This window comes from Prionailurus viverrinus, chromosome C1, assembly GCF_022837055.1.
Source record: "Prionailurus viverrinus isolate Anna chromosome C1, UM_Priviv_1.0, whole genome shotgun sequence".
Lineage (NCBI taxonomy): Eukaryota > Metazoa > Chordata > Mammalia > Carnivora > Felidae > Prionailurus > Prionailurus viverrinus.
Window position 1 is genome coordinate 168204259 of NC_062568.1, and position 17595 is coordinate 168221853.

General features: G+C 45.3%; 1 protein-coding gene across 3 annotated transcripts in view; it reads left to right on the forward strand.

The window, feature by feature from the left end:
* DAB1 (DAB adaptor protein 1) overlaps positions 1-17595 on the forward strand; it is a 407612-nt gene that overhangs the window by 356506 nt on the left and 33511 nt on the right. For all 3 annotated transcript variants that reach the window (XM_047873243.1, XM_047873244.1, XM_047873245.1), the window contains 2 exons: positions 16646-16696; positions 16788-16835. In XM_047873243.1, the coding sequence (XP_047729199.1) occupies positions 16646-16696; positions 16788-16835 (99 nt within the window). The remainder of the gene's footprint in view (positions 1-16645; positions 16697-16787; positions 16836-17595) is intronic.

Below are 17595 nucleotides of genomic sequence, written 5' to 3' on the forward strand. Positions count from 1 at the left end.
CAGGGCACGAAGGGAAGCCATCCCCATGGAGTGAAGGACCTGGAATGCGATGCTCAGAAACTCAGATTGGCTGGGAAGCCACTGGTGCTGTCAGGTGTTGAGTGGCACTATTAGAGTTGTGATTCTCAGCATCACTTTGGTGGCCTGCGACAGGTGGCTTGGCTGTTGGAGAGACCGTTAAGAAGCTAATGGGATTATCCGTGTGTATCTATCAGGATGAAGTCAGGAAAACAGAGCCCACACGAGGTAATTTCATAGAGGGAATTTAATGTGGAGAACTAGTTACAAAGGTGTTAGGAGAGCTGACAAGCCAAACAGAGGGCAGTGGAACAACCCAAATTAGTAACATTCAGAAGTTGCTACCATCCCCAGGACTGGAAGGACAAAGAAAGGGACCAGGGCTGCCAGTGGGCACTGTGACCACAGAGGGCACAGGGACCTTGGCAAGAGGGGCTGGCTGTCTCGTGGAAAGTAGAGCCGTGAGGGAGACTCACGGCCAGGTTCACTGCCAGAATACTGCATAAAGAGAGCCAGGGAGAAATTCAGTGCTTCTCCCCTCTTTCCACCATCCAGCATCCAACTACCCCTTTTGTTGGCCAAACCAAAGTGAAAGTGGGTTGACAAGGGCGCTCAGGCAATGTAATTTACAAGGCCACCCCCCTGTCCTACTACACAGAGCAGAGGGAGGGCAAGAATGGGTCTGAAGGGCAAAGTGGTCAAAGGGTAGGCAAGTAAGGATTACTTTGGGTCTGGGCTGCGGGTGACACCCTGCAGACAGGGAGAGGAACGGAGGGAGGGAAATGTGTAAATTGGAATGAATGACATTCAGATCTAGAAAGTAGGTCTAGAAAGTAGTAGGTCTAGAAAGATCTTGCTGATGTGGGGGGAGGGGGAAAGAGAAACACAAGGTCTAAGCTCCTTCTGAAGTGGCAAGCCTTGGCAGGTCGGGTAAGCAGGCAATAGGGACTGAGTGCTCTGTCTCCTGTCCTATAGCTCTGCCATTTACATACGTGCTGTTTTATGTGTCCAGGTTCTAAGGGTGTTTGTAGATCAGCCTTTCCATCCACTCTCTTCAGGTCCTTGCCAAAGACAGTAGTAATCCCTTTCATCCTCCTCTCTGTTCTCAGTCCATGCCTCACATTTGGGCAGTGTCACATTATCACTTTGAATGATATCTGGCTCTTTCTTCCCCGTTTCTGTCATGAATGGAAGGAATCAAGCAGAGTTGTAGACAGCTCGCTGTTAAATCATTCCCGAAACTTGTTTTCTACAAATGCAAATGTGGAAGGGGATAAGCGCTTGCATAAGCAGTTGTCTGGTGTCCTGTTTGCTCAGTTGTGTGTTGGCAAAAATCACATCTCGATAAAACAATGATCAGTCCATCGCTGTGCTCAAATTCCTGCCACCGGTCTCCTGCAGGAATGGTCTCCAAACTTTTTATAAAATCCTGGCACCATTATTGCAATGAACTGTGCCCAGTAGCCTTTTATAGGAACAGATGGGAATAGGAGTTGTGGTTGAAGCTGGGTTGAAGCCTCAAGGCCTACCCACCTGGAATCCTTTTCTGAAGCACAGAAGATTCTGGAAAGGAAGAGATCCAGAGAAGATAGTGTGAAAACCACTGTCAAAAGAATCCGCTGGCTAATTCCATGGGTGGGAGCAGTGGGGTGTTTAGATGAAGAGATTCTTCACATTATTTCCATTAGAAGCTTTGTTCTTCTATAATTGAATTTGCAAACACAGATTGGGAGCCTGCTCTTTGGGAGGGAGTGAAACATCACAAAATTTGAAGTTTGGGGTACCTGGGGGCTCATTCGATTAAGCATCCAAATTTGGCTCAGGTCATGATCTCACAGTTCGTGAGTTTGAGCCTGACATCGGGCTCTGTGCTGACAGCTCAGAGCCTAGAGCCGGCTTCAGATTCTGTCACTCCCTCTCTCTCTGCCCATCCCATTTGCTCTCTCTCAGAAATATATTTTAAAAACATTTTTTAAAAAGTTGAAGTTAATCAGAGCTTTATACTTCTTAGCTGTATGACTCAGCAAAGTGCTTTATGTTTTCGATTCTTCTGAATGACCAGTTAGCATCTGGGGAAGATTACTTGGCACCAACATGGAATCACAGAAGTCTGAGCCTTTTGGAACACCTGGGGGACTGCGTTGTTGAGCATCTGACTCTTGATTTCAGCTCGGGTCATGATCTCACAGTCATGGGATTAAGCGCCACGTTGGGCTCTTGTGGAGCCTGCTTGGGATTCTCTCTCCCTCTCCCCCTCTCCCCCGCTCACACGTCCTTGCTCTCTCTCATCCTAAAATTTAAAAACAAACAAACAAAAAACAGAAGTGTGACCCTTTCAGCCTGACTACGTAGGCCTTAAATTTTTTTTCCCTCAATTACCAGCTGCGTGACCTCGGATAGCGTGTTCACTCATAAAACGTGGGTAATGACTGTGGTGCCTACCTCATAGAATTCTCCTGAGGACTAAATAAGGTGATACATGTATAACTCTATATGAGTAGCACCTGGCACATAGTAAGTGCTCAATAAATGTTAGCCGTAATTATTATCGTGAGCTGTTATATGGGCATAGGACTATACCAAGTGCTTCAAGAGATAGGAGAAGGAATAAGATGTGGCCTAGCCCCGACGGTGCTTGTGGTCTATGGGTGGGAGTGACTTCAGTATCTAGAGTGAGGGGCTAGAGTGCCTTTAATTCTCCATGGCTAAGCAATGTCAACAAGATCAAGTGTAACCTGAGAGTCTGGGGTAGGGCTGAACCTACAAGAGAGTTTCATGGCTATAGGGCAGGGATAACCAACATTTGTAACTACCAAAGAAAGCAAGGCACTTAACGAGATAGGCACTTAATGCACTATTTCAGGACTCTCCCAAGCAACCATAAGAAGTAGGTCTCTTCTCTACGGTAAAGGTTATTAAAGATCAGAGAAGTTAAATCACTTAGCACAGCTGGAAGAGGCATCCCTAAGAATCTAAGCTAGTTCTCTCTGAACTTAAAATGAGGGTGACCTAGTTTATCATCCAAAGTGGGTCACTTTTGAATGCAAAAAAGGGGTGTGCTATTAACAATGACATCAGGACAATAGACATGAACAGGAGCTGTCTTAAGTGGACCAGGATGTAGGGCCACCTTACCCAAAGCCAGCGAATGTCCTTCCTAACTGGGCTACCCTGTCTCAAAGACCACAACACAGGATATTTCAAAGAAGGCACAGGAAGCATCTGTCCATCTTGTTCTTGGCACTCCGTACCAGTTTTGTCCCCGTGTGGAAACAAGCCCAGTACTACCCACGAGACAGAGGTGCCCTGGTACATGCTCGCTCCTTCAGCGGGCATAATAAATCAGATTACTTGGAGATCTGTTATGTGGTGAAAAACTGTAGTCCAGGGTATCTGTTCACTGCCGCTGCTGTGAGTCTATCATTATTCCTCTAACACAGACCATTAACATTCACAGAACCTTAACTACAGCATCTCTAATGAGCACAGCTATAATATACAGTTTCCCCATAAATATCCATTGATGCTGACACTCATTCTCTCTTGGTACAGTAATTCAGCTTTTCTGGATAAATCATCATGCAGAGGCTCTTTCTTTCTCCCTAACTGCCATTATTAGTGGTTACACAAGAATAATGAGCAAACTCTGGTTGCAAAAAAGAAGAAAGAGATGAATGATCATGGAGAATACAAAAATATATGTTGGTGACAGTACCCGGCCATGGCAAAACCTGATTTTGCAATGACTTAGAAAGGAGGCAAGAAATGAACATTAGGTGAGCACTTACTGGGGGCTGGGGAGTACACGCATTGTTTGGCCAGCTGTATGTGGTTCAGTGAATCCCAACATTGCATTGCCCAGCAGTCATTTGTGATGCTTTTAAAAAGGCAGCTTCCTCGGCCCCACCCCCTAGATCTGCTTTTGTATGGCTCACATGTGCGTGTGTATGTATGTAAAGGGAGATTTATGAAGCTCCCCAATGCAGTCTGATGCTCCGCTAAGTTTATCTGGTTTAATGAACAAAGCATCTATGATTTGCCCCACTTGATGGACCAGAAGACTGAGGTGGAGACGCTATGGGGAGAGGGAAATAAAGTCTGGCTCTGAAGGAAGCATCCCTTGCTTCTGACTTGTATGCAAAGAATGGCTCCTATTAAGATGACATTGACTCACTTGGTACACGTTCTCCCTGCTCCAGCCCTCGTTCCCACCTCTCATGGGGCTCTGTCAGCACCTCACCATGCTTCTCTCCAGGATGTTGGCAGCTGTCCTTGTCTCTGTTACTCCTCTTTCCCACCATTGTATGCTGCCAGCCCAATACTCTTGGTTCGTTCCCACTTTCCTATAGTTTTCAATCTCCTAGCCTTGTCTTTCTGGCTATTTTTCTGTTGTTCATCCCATAGTCACCTAGAAGGTTCTACCCCTATGACCCCAGTCAGAATTTCAGGGATAACACCTGCAGTGTGATCTGACCAGGGTCCTCCAGAAAAGATTGGGGTGCACTGTGGCGGGGCGGGCTCCTAAACTGTGGTTGCTCCTTCCAGAGCCCTTACCTCTTTCCCTAGTCTTAAAACACAGATCGTCTGACACCCTTTGTTCTCCTCACCATAGTGGAGTAGTTGAGAGCACACACTCCAAAGCTAGCCCACTTTGGTGAACATTATAGCTCTACCATTTACTAGCCGGATGACCTTGGGTAAGTTAATTAATCCTTCTGTCCCTCAGTTTCCTCCTCTGAAAATGAGGATAGCAATAGCACCTGTATCCGCTGCAATAATTAAATGAGTTAATAAGTAAAAGCACTTTAGAATAGTGTCTGTACATACAGAAGAAGCTCCATCTGAACATTAACTGTTGTTATTATTGTCCTGCATGACCCCTGCCTGGCCAAGGAGGGATGAGGTCTTAATACTAATATTAAAACCTTTCCTTCCTCTTCAGACCAGAATGGACTGCTTGGGATACGTTCCAGAGAGAGAATTATCATTTCTTAATGAATGATTGTATGTCAGGGTGTGGGAGAGAGACGAATCAAGAGTCACTTGTACATTTGGGGGCTTTATGGATCTACCCAAACCAGAAAGAATGATCTCAACCACTTGTGACCTAATCCAGAGTATCTTGAGTAGTTTAAATTAAAAAGGTCTTTCCTAGAACATAGCCAACATGCAGGTAAAGAGGGTCTCTGCCTGTGAGGTCATTGTAGGATCTCCTCACATATGCCACATTTACTCTAGCTCCCTAGTCTTCAGAGATAGGGTGTCCAGCACCGGAAAACAAACAGGAAGTTTTTTTGTTGTTGTTTGGTTTTTTTGCTGTAGTAGTAGGCACAGAGTGGCCCTGTTGCTTTCGGCGCATCGTTTCTGCAATACTGGATGGCACCTCCTAGAACCAATCTCTGGTCACTTGTGCATTGCTGTGTTCAGGCATCCACTCCTCACCCATTCAATTGTCTTGTGTCATCGCGTGTTGAGCGCTGTGCTAGGCACAGGTGCTGTACAAGTCAGACCATGTCCCAACCCTTGCCCAGCTCACACCCCACAGGGGAAGGCTGCCAACAAACAAGTTAAAATACTAATAGAGCATGAGTGTGAGCCATAAAACCAAACAGGATAACGTGGTGAGAGGTGGGGCTGCTCTTTTACTTGGGGAGAAATGGTCAGAGGAGGTCTCCCTAGTGACGTGACAGCTGAGCGGAGATCTGTATTATGAGAAGAAACCAGTGAAATAGGAACAGGAAAAGGCACGGGCAAAGGCATGTCCCAGCGGTCCATGAAGAACAGAGGGAAGACCAGTGTTGGCCAGGGCACAGTGGGAAAGGGGAGAGTGGAGGGTGAGCTCAAACACAGGTGGCAACTAGGTGTGGACAGTCCTACAGGCAGTGGTGCAAAGTTTGGGTTTTATTCCAAGTATAATGGAAGACAGTGGAGCGTTTTAGGCAGGGAAGTAAGCCTGATCTGGTTTTTTAATACCATCGTGACTGATGTATTAGAGATTAACTTAAGGAGCAAGAGTAAAAACAGAAGTCTAGGCAAAAGAGAAGGCAGCAGAAAAGATGAAGAGAGGCAGTCAGAGCCTGGAGACAGCATTTCTTAGTGAATGGTTGGGTGTCCAGGTGTGGGAGAGGAGGTGTCAAGTGTACCTTGTACATCTGAGGGCTTAACCATCTAAGCATGAGTTGGTGGCCTTTACAGACATCGAAAGACAAGGAAAGAATGTGTTGGAAAAGATCCACAGTTCTTTGGACGTATTAAGCTTGAGAGGCCAAATAGTATGGGATACAATTTCTAGCAACTAAGGGGGAGGGTGATAAGATCAGATATTGGCTCAACTTCAAGTAGTGAGGAATGTCACAGATTGACATTATTAGTCAATGTCAATTAGTGGTGAGAACCAATGGATCTCACTAATGGGGAGGACTTGAAGAATTCAGATAAAAATGCCATCCAGATTCTAGAAGGGCTAGAAGGATAGCATATCTCTTTTTTTATAACTTTTTCTGGAACATCTCCTTACTGTTTCTTTGAAATCAGAACAAAGGCCATTTACCCTGACTGCAGAGCCTCACTGGGTCAAGTGACAGAGTGAATATGAGATCCTTTCTAGAGTTTATAATAGTAAATGCCAAGTCTTTGTGAGCGAGCAAGTGTGTGTATGTGTGTGTGCATACATGTGCACACACATACATGCCGAGCATTTGGAAACACCATATGGACTACCATACCCTCTGCTTAGTAAGTCATGCTATAACCAAGTTTCTTTCTGTTCAGTCTCCTATTCTCATATAAACAAATTCATCCATTCCCTCATTCTCTTTTTTTTTTTAATTTGTCAATTCAGTATAATTTCCTGTTGTGTGCTAGTCACTGGGCTATCTAGATCTTAGGAATACAAAAATGAATAAGATACAGTTTCCCATAAAAGGAACTTAGTTTCTACAAAGTCTTAGTCTATAGTGGCGAAGAGAGAACCAGTGAAGCTTGACATGTATGATGCCCAGGGGAGGATCATCTAATCACCATCCTTAGGACTTTGGAGGAAGGTTTGGAAGAGGTAACTAGACCCAAGTCTCTAGGGATGTGTTACAGTTCTCCTGATGAACAAGGATGGGAAGGGTAGCCAGTCGCAGAGAGTAGCTTGTACCAGAGCCTGAGGGTGAGAAATATACTGAGAGACCTGTTAGGAGGGCACGTGAAATTATGACACAAAGTTGCAAACTGTTTGTATGTTGGACAATCAATCAGATAGTCGAGGATAATGCTCTTCGAGATTTCCTGACTCCAAACCCTTGGGCTGCCTTCCATGTCTATTCTATAGGTGAACACTACCTCACCTGATCTTTGGAGATCTAGGAAGTAGCCATTTTCCTCGCTGTTTTACATATGAGCAAGCCGGGCTTTCCTTGAGGCCTTAGTTTTCTTGTTGTAAAATGTGCCCCAGGTTTCTCCGCTCTGACTTACTGTCTTCTCTTAGTGTGCACACCTAGGAGTGGAATTGTGCTATGGTAGTAAGGAACTAGGTTAGGAGTCAGAACTTGGGGTTTCATCTCAGCTCTGCCATTCACGTCATGATTTTGAAAAAGTTGGAGGCCTCAGTTTCTTCATCTGAAAAAAAAAATACAGGGTTAAGTTGACTCATAGATCCCTTCAATCTCTTCTAATTCAACTACTCTGCAGTTCTTCAACTCCTGAATCTATTCAAACTGCCATCCAAAAGGTGCTACGAATCATCGTATTCCTAAAGAATACTCCACCGAATTGTTGACTTCCTATTTGACCCAAAGAAGCAGACACATATTTGGAGGTCTTACACATATTTGGAGGTCAGGTGCCATGCTAATGAAGCTATTACCTGAAACCTTGCCCTGGCTAATCTTCCCCTAGTCTTGTGAGATGGATATTTCCCAAATCTTACAACGAAGAAAACTCAAGAGATGAGTAAAGAGGTCCAATTCCATTCGCCCAAAAATAGACGTCGGGTTTTGGTTGTTTGCCATGTCTTCAGTCCTGTGAATGGCATCGCAGCAGTGAAAATGGTACACCCTCTGTGAAATTGCTCATTGTGGGGTACCCCTGTTGTGACACTCCTCATGCTCCAGCCTGAATTGGAAGCCTCCAGTTTCCGTAGCTTGGCTGTTACAGCTCAGAGAAGGGACAGCATCTCAGTCCTTGCAATGTTGGCACTGGGCCTTGCTCATAGTGAGCAGTCAGGAAGTTTATTAATTATTAAATGAATTCCTTGAGGATCGAATCCAGGAATGAAGACGTGAATAAGGAAATGAATGCCTAAGCACGTAAAATCTGCATTCTTCCAGAGAAGAAAAGGAAAAGCATGTTGCACGGAACGGCTGTCAGAGCAGCAGGCAAAGCCCTCCTGACTATTTTTTCCTCTGCTGTGACATCTCTCCATTTGTGATTTCCTCTGATTTGCTCTGCACTCAGCCTGAGCCTCCGCTACTCTCGCTTGATTTCAACTGCATCCAGTATTTCTTGTTACGGTTTGGGTGCCATCTGGATCCTGGGAGTAGCCTCTCCAAGAGACACACACCAGCAAAGAAAGAGATGACTGACTCTCGGAGAAGATCCCCTGCCCTCCTCCCCACACTCGTGTTGAGATCCTGTCATCCTGCTGACAGGAGCCAATTTCGCATGACTGTGATTCTAATTCACTCCCTTTTTGATGCCAAATCTTGTTAGGAGTTTTGAAAAATCCTTGAGTTTTTGCTAATGTAGAACTAGAATAATAGATTCTTAAAAGGAGATGCCATAAAGGAAGAGATCATTAAAAACAAGTAATTACCAGCTTTGGGAAATTGTTCCCCTTTGGTTTTAGGTTTTCTCTGTACCTCTCTACCTACACAGTTGTGTTTGCACTCTGACAGCCGCTCAAGTACTAAAGCCATCTTGCAGCCTAACAGAGGGCTAAAACAAGAAAGGGGGCTCCACATTCTAAAATTCTCCTTGTCAACTCTTAGAGCTTTGGGATGAGGTCCTGGGTCAGGCCCAGGAAGCTTCCACAAGTGTAAATGCATGAAGTCATCGCAGTGCTCTTACAGAAACTTAATGGCCAGGATGGTGTTTTCAGCATTTCTCCCTAATGCCCATCTCTGGCCCCATTTTGGCTATCACCAGACACATTCCTGTACCATCATCTCTCTCTTTATGATCACTAATACTGTCAAATCCCCAATACCACCACTGCCTCCATCTCAAAATGTCGGCTGCCTCCAGTTTCCCCGGCCCCCGAAGATTGGGTCGGATGCCATGTATTTCCTAATAAAGACAACAGTGGTAGCGGTTACTGGCACGAATCAGTTCGTTACTGTGAACCAAGCGCTATATACTGAAGGCTTTGCATGTTGCACGTTACCCCATAACACCAATCATTTGATAATTGTCTGTTTTCTTTTCCATCTCCCTCAGATGATATAAGGTCAAGGACTGTGACTTTTCCTAGCTGCTCAACAAATAGATGTGGAGTGACTTAGTGACTTCCTATCAGAGTCTATGACAAACACCACTGGCATCACCACTGCACCCCAGACACTGCACCCGCCATTTTGTAGGAATCACAATCCATGTCTCCTACCCATCATCACTGTTACTGAGATCAAACTTACTTAGCTCTGAGTATCTTATTGTAAAAGCCACCCTCAGCCTACAACTCATGCCACCAGCCCCATCCTTATGCATTTTCTCAAGAAAATAATGGCTATGTTTTAGAATATCTGGGCTTGAAACTGTAGTGTTGCCAACTGAATCCTGAAATAGAGATGGAGAAGGAGAGAGGAGAAAGGCATGCGGTAGGAGGGATGAATGATGGGGCTGACCCCTGGAATGGTCCAGCCTCCCCAGTGTTAACACTGGGGGAAAGGTGCCGGAGGAGGAGCCCGCTGGGGCTTTGTCTGTTCTAGGAAGGCCATGTCGCACCTTCAGCTCCTCGAGGTGACTTTGCCCCTTCCCAGGATCAGTATTACCAAACCTATGCAATGGCCTGGAACCTGTCTACCCTCACCTACCAAGCAAATATCGCATGGCTATCCTCCCTTGCTTGCTTGCTTCCCTCCTTCCTTCCTTCTGCCCTGCTCCCTCCCTCGGTCCCCCTCCCTCCCTTCCTTCTTTTCATCCCTTTCCTTCCTCCCCCCTCTTTCCATCTCTCCCTCCTCTTTGTCCCTCCGCCTCTTTCTCCCTTCCTCCCTCCAATCATCCCTTCCCTTTCTGTAGTTTTGTCATCCATTGAGATTTTACTCTGCCAGCTACTGTGCTAATTTTATTCATATACATCAACCTTCTTGGTGTTTCCTCTCAGCAACCCTACATTGGCCTATGTTTCAAGGAGAAAACTGAGGCTTGGAGTGAGGAAGGATGTTTTCAGGGAAATGCCAACAATGAGGCAGCGGTTTGAACTGAAAGCTGCTGTTTCAGACATCCCTCTTTCCATTCCCCCATGCTGCCTGGCCTAAAAACATCAAACTTCTCACCCTAGAAGTACCTTTTATTTTCAAATGCAAGCAAATGGGTTTTCTTGACATTAGGGTAAAGTTGGGAAGCTTAACGGTCAAGAGTCAGATTCTGGAGCCCCAGCTGCCCCCTGTTTGTGCACATTAGCCTGGTCAGGTCAGCTTAGCACACTGACCTTCCAAGAGGTCCACCTTTCTCATGCCACCTGAATAAAGCACTAGCAAACGCCTTTCACCCCCAGTCCCCATCCTGAATTTCTCCTTGCATAGTCAGTCCATTTCAAACTGAATGTCCACTGATGGATGGATGGAGGGAGGGAGGGGTGGATAGACAGATGAAGACAATATGGTACATAACACGCAATGGAATATTTTTCAGCCTTAATGAGGAAGGACATGCTTCCATATGTGGCAGGTTGGCTGAACTTTGAGGACATTACGCTAAGTGAAATAAGCCAACCACAAAGGACAAATGCTGCATGATACTACTTATCTGAGATCTATAAAATAGCCAAACACACTGAAGCAGAGGGTAGAATGGTGGTCACAAGGGGCTGGGGGCAGGGGAAAGTGGGAATTGCTATTCAGTGGTATAAGTTCTAGTTATGCAAGGTGACTAGGTTCTAGAGCCTGCATTGTGACGGTAATTAAAAGTACTGTATTATACACTCTAGAACTTGTTAAGAAGGTAGATCTTACATTAAGTGTTCTTGCCACAGTAAAAAGAAGTGGGGGTGAGGAAGGCTGTTTCAAAGACCAACTTAATTTCTAGGAAGCCAGATATAGATATTTCATTGTCCAAGGATTTACAGATGTATTATGCTGGGAGGCACTTCCAGGAAGACATAACTTTCATCATAAGGTCTAAGCATTTCTCTGCCCCTCTAACCTTCCAGACAACCTCTGGGATGCTCCTAAAATGGTAGCTGTGGAAAGGAGGGCCATTACCTGCCAAAATGAGTTCCAACTTTGAGTAATTAGGCAATTTTTTGGTCATTACAGAAACATATCCTCAAAGCAGCATGATTCTTCTATTAGATTAAGACATTGGGTCCAGAAGACCACTGGGCCCCAAATCTCAGTAGGCCTGGAAAATGTTGGCATTAAATGGTACTCCATGCTGTTGTAATGATAATGAACCTTCATGAATTTCCTCTTGAAACATGAATTTTAATTTCCTTTAAAAAGCCCCACAAATATCTAGCTCAGTCAATGAAAAAGTCCTTTACACCAGAAGAAGGCTGCTGTTTTGTGTAAAATGCATTTGTTTTCATGGTACCATCTAGACAGTGTAAAGAATTCAGTTCTCCAACAGAATCTTTTCAGTTAGTACAAAAGTAGAGATATTCTTTAAAAGAACAGAAGAGACTGTGTAAGGAAGCAATATGTCCAGGATTTAGAAAGTTCTCAGTCATCCGGAAGTTGTTTTTATAAATATATATTCTCTGGGGTGCCTGGATGGCTCAGTCAGTTATATGTCTGACTCTTGGCTTCAGCTCAGGTCATGATCTGATGGTTCATTGGATCGAGCCCCAAGTTGGGCTCTACACTGACGTGTGGAGCCTGCTTGGGATTCTCTTTCCCTCTCTGTCTGTCCCTCTCCTGTTTGTACTGTATACTTTCTCTCTCAAAAATAAATAAATTTAAATAAATAACATATATTTAGAGAGAGAGAGCTAGCCGAACTGTAAATACAGTAGCCGCTAGCTACATGTGGCTATTTATATTGAAATTAAATAAAAATAAATAAAATTTAAGGCTCAGTTCATCAGTCCCAGTAGCCATATTTAAAGTGCTCAATAGCAACATGGAGCTATAGGCTACCATATTAGATATTGCAGACATAGAAATTTCCATCACACGGAAAGTTCTATGGGACATGGCTGCTCTTGGGAGAAATCATTTATTATCATCAAATTTTCCATTCCCTATCTCAACTCCACCCCCACCCCCACTTTGTTCTTCATTTGCCAAACAGAGGGGTGTGTGTGTGTGTGTGTGTGTATGTGTGTGTGTGTGTGTGTGTGTGTGTGTGTCTATCTATCTGCCTGTGTCTGCCTCTCTGTCTGTCTGTCTGTCAGGAAGTAGGAAAACAGCTGTTCACTCTTGGCTAAAGGTGACAAAAGGCTAAATCCCTAGATACCACAGCAGGAATTCGTCTTCATTAGCATGTGTCTTCCTTGTTAGCTCACTCACCAGGAAAAGGCACATGCATTCAAATGCCTGGAATCACTAGGTGCCTTAATAGTAGCCACTTTGGTGCAGTTACAACTCACTTAGGTTAATCCATTTCTCTTGAGCTTTCTAAGTGGGTAATTGAATTCATTCTTTTGCAGCTTTGGCCTGAGTTCTGAGTTTAGATCTAGATACCTTGTACCCTCCCAGTCCCACTCCTACCCCACTCCCAAACTAGAATGATTATATATTCTTGCTCTGCTCGGAGCTTCAGAAGAACAAGGACCATGTATTATTCGTCTCTGTATCTCTAGTGCCTAGCCAGAGTTTGGCATGTGAAAAGTACCCAGTGAGTGTTTGTTAAAGAAATTAATTAATCAATTATATAATCAATCAAGATGTGTTCAGTTTTCCCAGTAGGACTTTCACTAATTATTCCTACAGAGAGTTCATTCCCCAGCACAGTGATTCCCAAGTCTGGCTTCATGTTAGAGTCACCTGGGGATCTCTTAGAAACCGACTGATGCCGGGGTCCCACCCCAGACCATTACAAGCAAATCTTTGATGGCGGGGCTCAGGCATCATCAGTAGTTTGGAGAAAGCTCCCCTAAAGGATTACCTTGTGCAGCCAGGGGTGAGAACCACACAAGGTTCTGATTTGGCAGCCGTAAATATATTTGCGTCCTTTTTGACGTGTTCACGTCCCATCTCATCCACTGTCACGTTGGCTGTAAGATTAATAACGTGAGTCTGGTCTTAATAGTTACTTTACTCAGTTATGGGACAACAGTGTCCCCACTGCTCCCAGCAGAGACTCTGGGAAGATAGACTCCCGGTGGAGGCTTTACTTCCATGTCTTCATGAAGATTCAGGCTAGAACTGTCTTGAAACAATACAAGAGAGCCTCTTCTGTTAAATCCTCACTGAAAGTGGATGGTTTGAGTAAATGTGAGCTGGTATTGTGTCTTGAAAAGTAGAATACAAAGCTGCATGCCTGCCACCATAATAAGTGTGAGAAATCTATCTATAAGGTGGGGAAAAGACTTGAAGATGAATGAATGAAAACTCTAATAGTAATTGTGGGTAAAGCAAGCTGTGAGTCGGGAGGACTTGGGAATGGACTCCAGGTCCTGGCCGTGAGACTCAACGGGGAGGAAGTGCATGGATGGCACGATCTCCCCACTGGCCGGATGCAATGCTCTGACTATCCCTGAGGCTTGCCCCAGACGGGAGGAAAGGGGTCCAAGGAATGACTGAGCCAGGATCACAACAGGAAGGTGCTTGTGGTGACAGGACAGGAGGATGATCAGGCAAGACTGTGGCCAGAAAGGAGATTCAAGGAAGAAGGCAGGGTCAAGAATGGACTGAGGGGATCAGGACGAGGGCCAGGACGTGTGGGGCATCCTTCTACATGGGATCTGGTCTGGGCTCTCAGGCAGGGGTACTTTCTAAAGAGGGGCCTCCCTTAAGATTTTTCTTCTTCTTCCTCTTTCATTTTCCAAATGTCATATAATAGTCGTTTCCTAACATTAAAAAATGTGTGCCTCTGCATGCCAAAAGCAGGCCAAATGACACAGGCTGAGACGATACTAGGAACGGCTACTGTTTATTGAACATCTACCATGTGCCAAGCACCAAACGAGACCTCACACACACATCTCAAGTAATCCTCTCGATAAACCTGAGGCAATGTTAGCATTATCATCTGCACTTTAAAGACGAGAAAACTGAGGCTGACCGGTTTGTCCAGGATCGCACAGCCCACGTGTGGCACAGCCAGGGTTCAGCCCACATCTGCGTGACTCCTGACAGATGCCTTTGCTCACCTCACACGCCCAGACCGAGCTTCGTCTGAATGGATAGAAATGGCCTCCTCACACCGCAGCCCCACACCTCACCAAAGGCCACCTCTTCTGTCACCAGGAAAGTGACGGACTCACACCAGTGCTGGTTATCCTCACACATTTTCATTATATGGTGGGGGTTTTATGAGAGTCTACAACAGGCTGTTTTTCAAATTTATTTAATTCATCCATCATGCTCTGAAGCCATTTGCTTTTTTATATTGGACAGATGTAATGAGATTTTGGACACTAAAAAATGTTTTTATTAAAAGTTATGACCCAGAGCTAGATGGTAGGGGCTGTGCCATAAATCCCTAGAAGTGTGTGAATTTATAAAGGATGTAGCGACATAACCTTAACCTTTTAGGCCACACCATAGATTACAGGATCACTTAGGCTAATACTGTCTCACTACCTCTCTCCACCTCTGGCCAAATAGAATCATCATCACAATAATTTATGTGGTTATCTGATGTGGTTGCCCTTCCTCTCCTCTTTGCCACAGTTGACCTCTGGCAAGCCAGGGCCTGATGGAAGCAGGTGGTTGAGGACAGAACTGGTGGTGGCTGTGGGAGGCACGGCCACGTTGGGTCTTTGGCCCTGCTTCTCTGTAAATGGGGCTGACTGACCTAACCGTCACCTTTTCTGCAGACAGGGTGGAGATGATTATGGGGGATGGTTTCTCCACTCCTTCATTGCCAACAGGAAGCTCTCCTCCAAAGTGGGAAATGATTCAGTTCTTTCTGTTCATGCATAATAACTCCATTTCAGTGTTAATATTGTCAGATTTATATTAATGCTGCACTACTTGGATATCATCCAAAACGTAATTAGCTTGTATATAGTGACCAAAACATGATGATTAAAAACATATATATAATAGATGTTATGTATATTATCTATAATATATATTATCACTGCGACTTTGATAATTAATATTTGTTTAGCAGACCACCAAGGTATCAGATGGTGAGAGAACAACAAAAGACTGAAAGGAAATTGTACTAGAGAAGTTTATTACTATAGGTCCTGGAGGAGGTACATAGCGCACCTCGGGAGATCACTTGGGAAAGGTCAAGGCAGGGGGCAGGTAGAGAAGGCAGGGCAGGACCGAAGACACGTGCCTTTACTCGGACCCACAGTGAAGTGCTTTGGGTTCTCTGGACTGAGGCCAGAGTGGTCCATTTGCACCAAAAAGAGCAAGGTTTTGGTAAGCTCTACAGGGACCTTAAGGCCCTGGGAAGCCAGAGAGACTGCCAACCACAAGGCTACTGGGGGAGGCATTCAAGGAGCTTAGAATTACTTGTGACTCTGCAGGGTGTTTATCTAGAGCCTGCCTCATAGCCTCATGGGAGAGGCTCATGTCCCTTCAAGGCCCCTGCAGCTGAGCCACATAAATGAATGCCATTGCAGCAGTATCAGGTGGTTTAGCCAAATTCTCAATAATCGTAAACAGTAAAATGAGAAAATTAACAAAACGATTAGATTTGGTCACCTGCCAGCTACGTCTACAACGTGCATTCATTCCTGTATTCTTGAGCATGGCTATGTGCCACTTCCTCTGTGAGCAGCCAGGATTCAGGAATAAATACAGCTTGGTCCCTGCTCCAGGAAGCGCAATGGATGTCCCATCCCTCTGATGATTTTCAGCTCAGAGGATCAAGGAAAGCTTCATGGAAGAGGTGGCCTTCCAGCTGGGCTTTGAGCTTGCAGAGCTGAGAAGAAGAGCATTTCAAGCATAGGGGGCAACATGCAGCAGGGCACTTGCAAAACCAGCTGGTCACAGACTGCTCCAAAGAGTTTGACTAAAGCACATGGTAGTGTTTTTAATTTGTAAAACCAAAATGTTGAGCGTAAACATCGTGCTCTTATCCGCTCCCCACCGCCACCCAACCATGGAGGCTGGCTGGTAATGTCTGTAATCGCAGGAAGATAGGCTTGAAACCTACAAACTTACCCTTGCTGTGTTTCCTAATCAGGCCCGTGTTGTATCACCCGCTTCTGCTGGGAACACGTCCAGGGCTTTCCTAGTACACTGGCCACAGCTCCTGCCTGGTGTAACTGCAGATGCCATCATCCTCACTCATAAATCCATGCCATTTGTGTGTCATGCTCTTCGTCCTCATTCATCATCCCTTACCCTTTCAGAATGGCCATCCATTCGAGGATTTTGAAGAACGGTTTGCTGCGGCCACCCCGGTAAGAAGGAGAGGGCCCTGCCCAGTTAACCATTCCACGTCATCATCCCATTGTTCATTTCATGCTCATAAGTCATGCCTTGTGGTTACAGAACAGAAACCTGCCGACCGACTTTGATGAGATTTTAGAGGCAACAAAGGTAAGGCCTCCGGGCTCTTGTTAAATGAGGGTCGTTCTGGCCATTCTCATGCCTTCCATATTCTCATCCAGCCTGTGTGAATGGCAGGTGCCGGCTGTGCTCCGGGGGTGTCTAGTCTAATGTTCACAGGTGAGCTCTGTGATGAGGTCAGATGGCATGTGTATGTTGATACGTGTGTGCGTGCTGAGCTTGTGTTGCAGAGGAACTGACATGCTCTTGTTTTCATCCAACAAATACATTTCAAGCTCCCAGAATGTCCCAGGAACTCTGATAGATGCTAGAGGTTCGGTAGAGCAGGAGGGCACAGACTCTGTCCTCAAGGAGCTCACACCGCACAGCATAGGAAAGACGGGGCAGGTTAGCCTGGTGTAGTGTAGTACAATGTAGTATAGCAGGGGGTCAGGCACATAAACAGGATGTGCAAAGTGCACCCACTTGAATAAAAACCAAGTGAGGCTGCTGTTCAGTTGACACACCCTGGACTAGGGGCACTGGTCTGCTGCCAATGTTTGTTCAGATCGGTTGATACATAGGCCAGTGCATATTATCACCCCTGAGAATAGGGTGTTTGGGAAGCCTGTAGGACAGGGGGTCCTCAACCGTGGCTGTCACTTAGAATCACCAGGAGAGAGTTTAAAGTCCCAGTTACAAGTCTGTACTTCACCTAATTCAGAATCTCTAGAGGTAGGAACCAGGCATCAGTATTTTCCCCCAAGTACATCCAAGGTTGAGAATCCCTGCCTGACCTAAGAGTGTCACA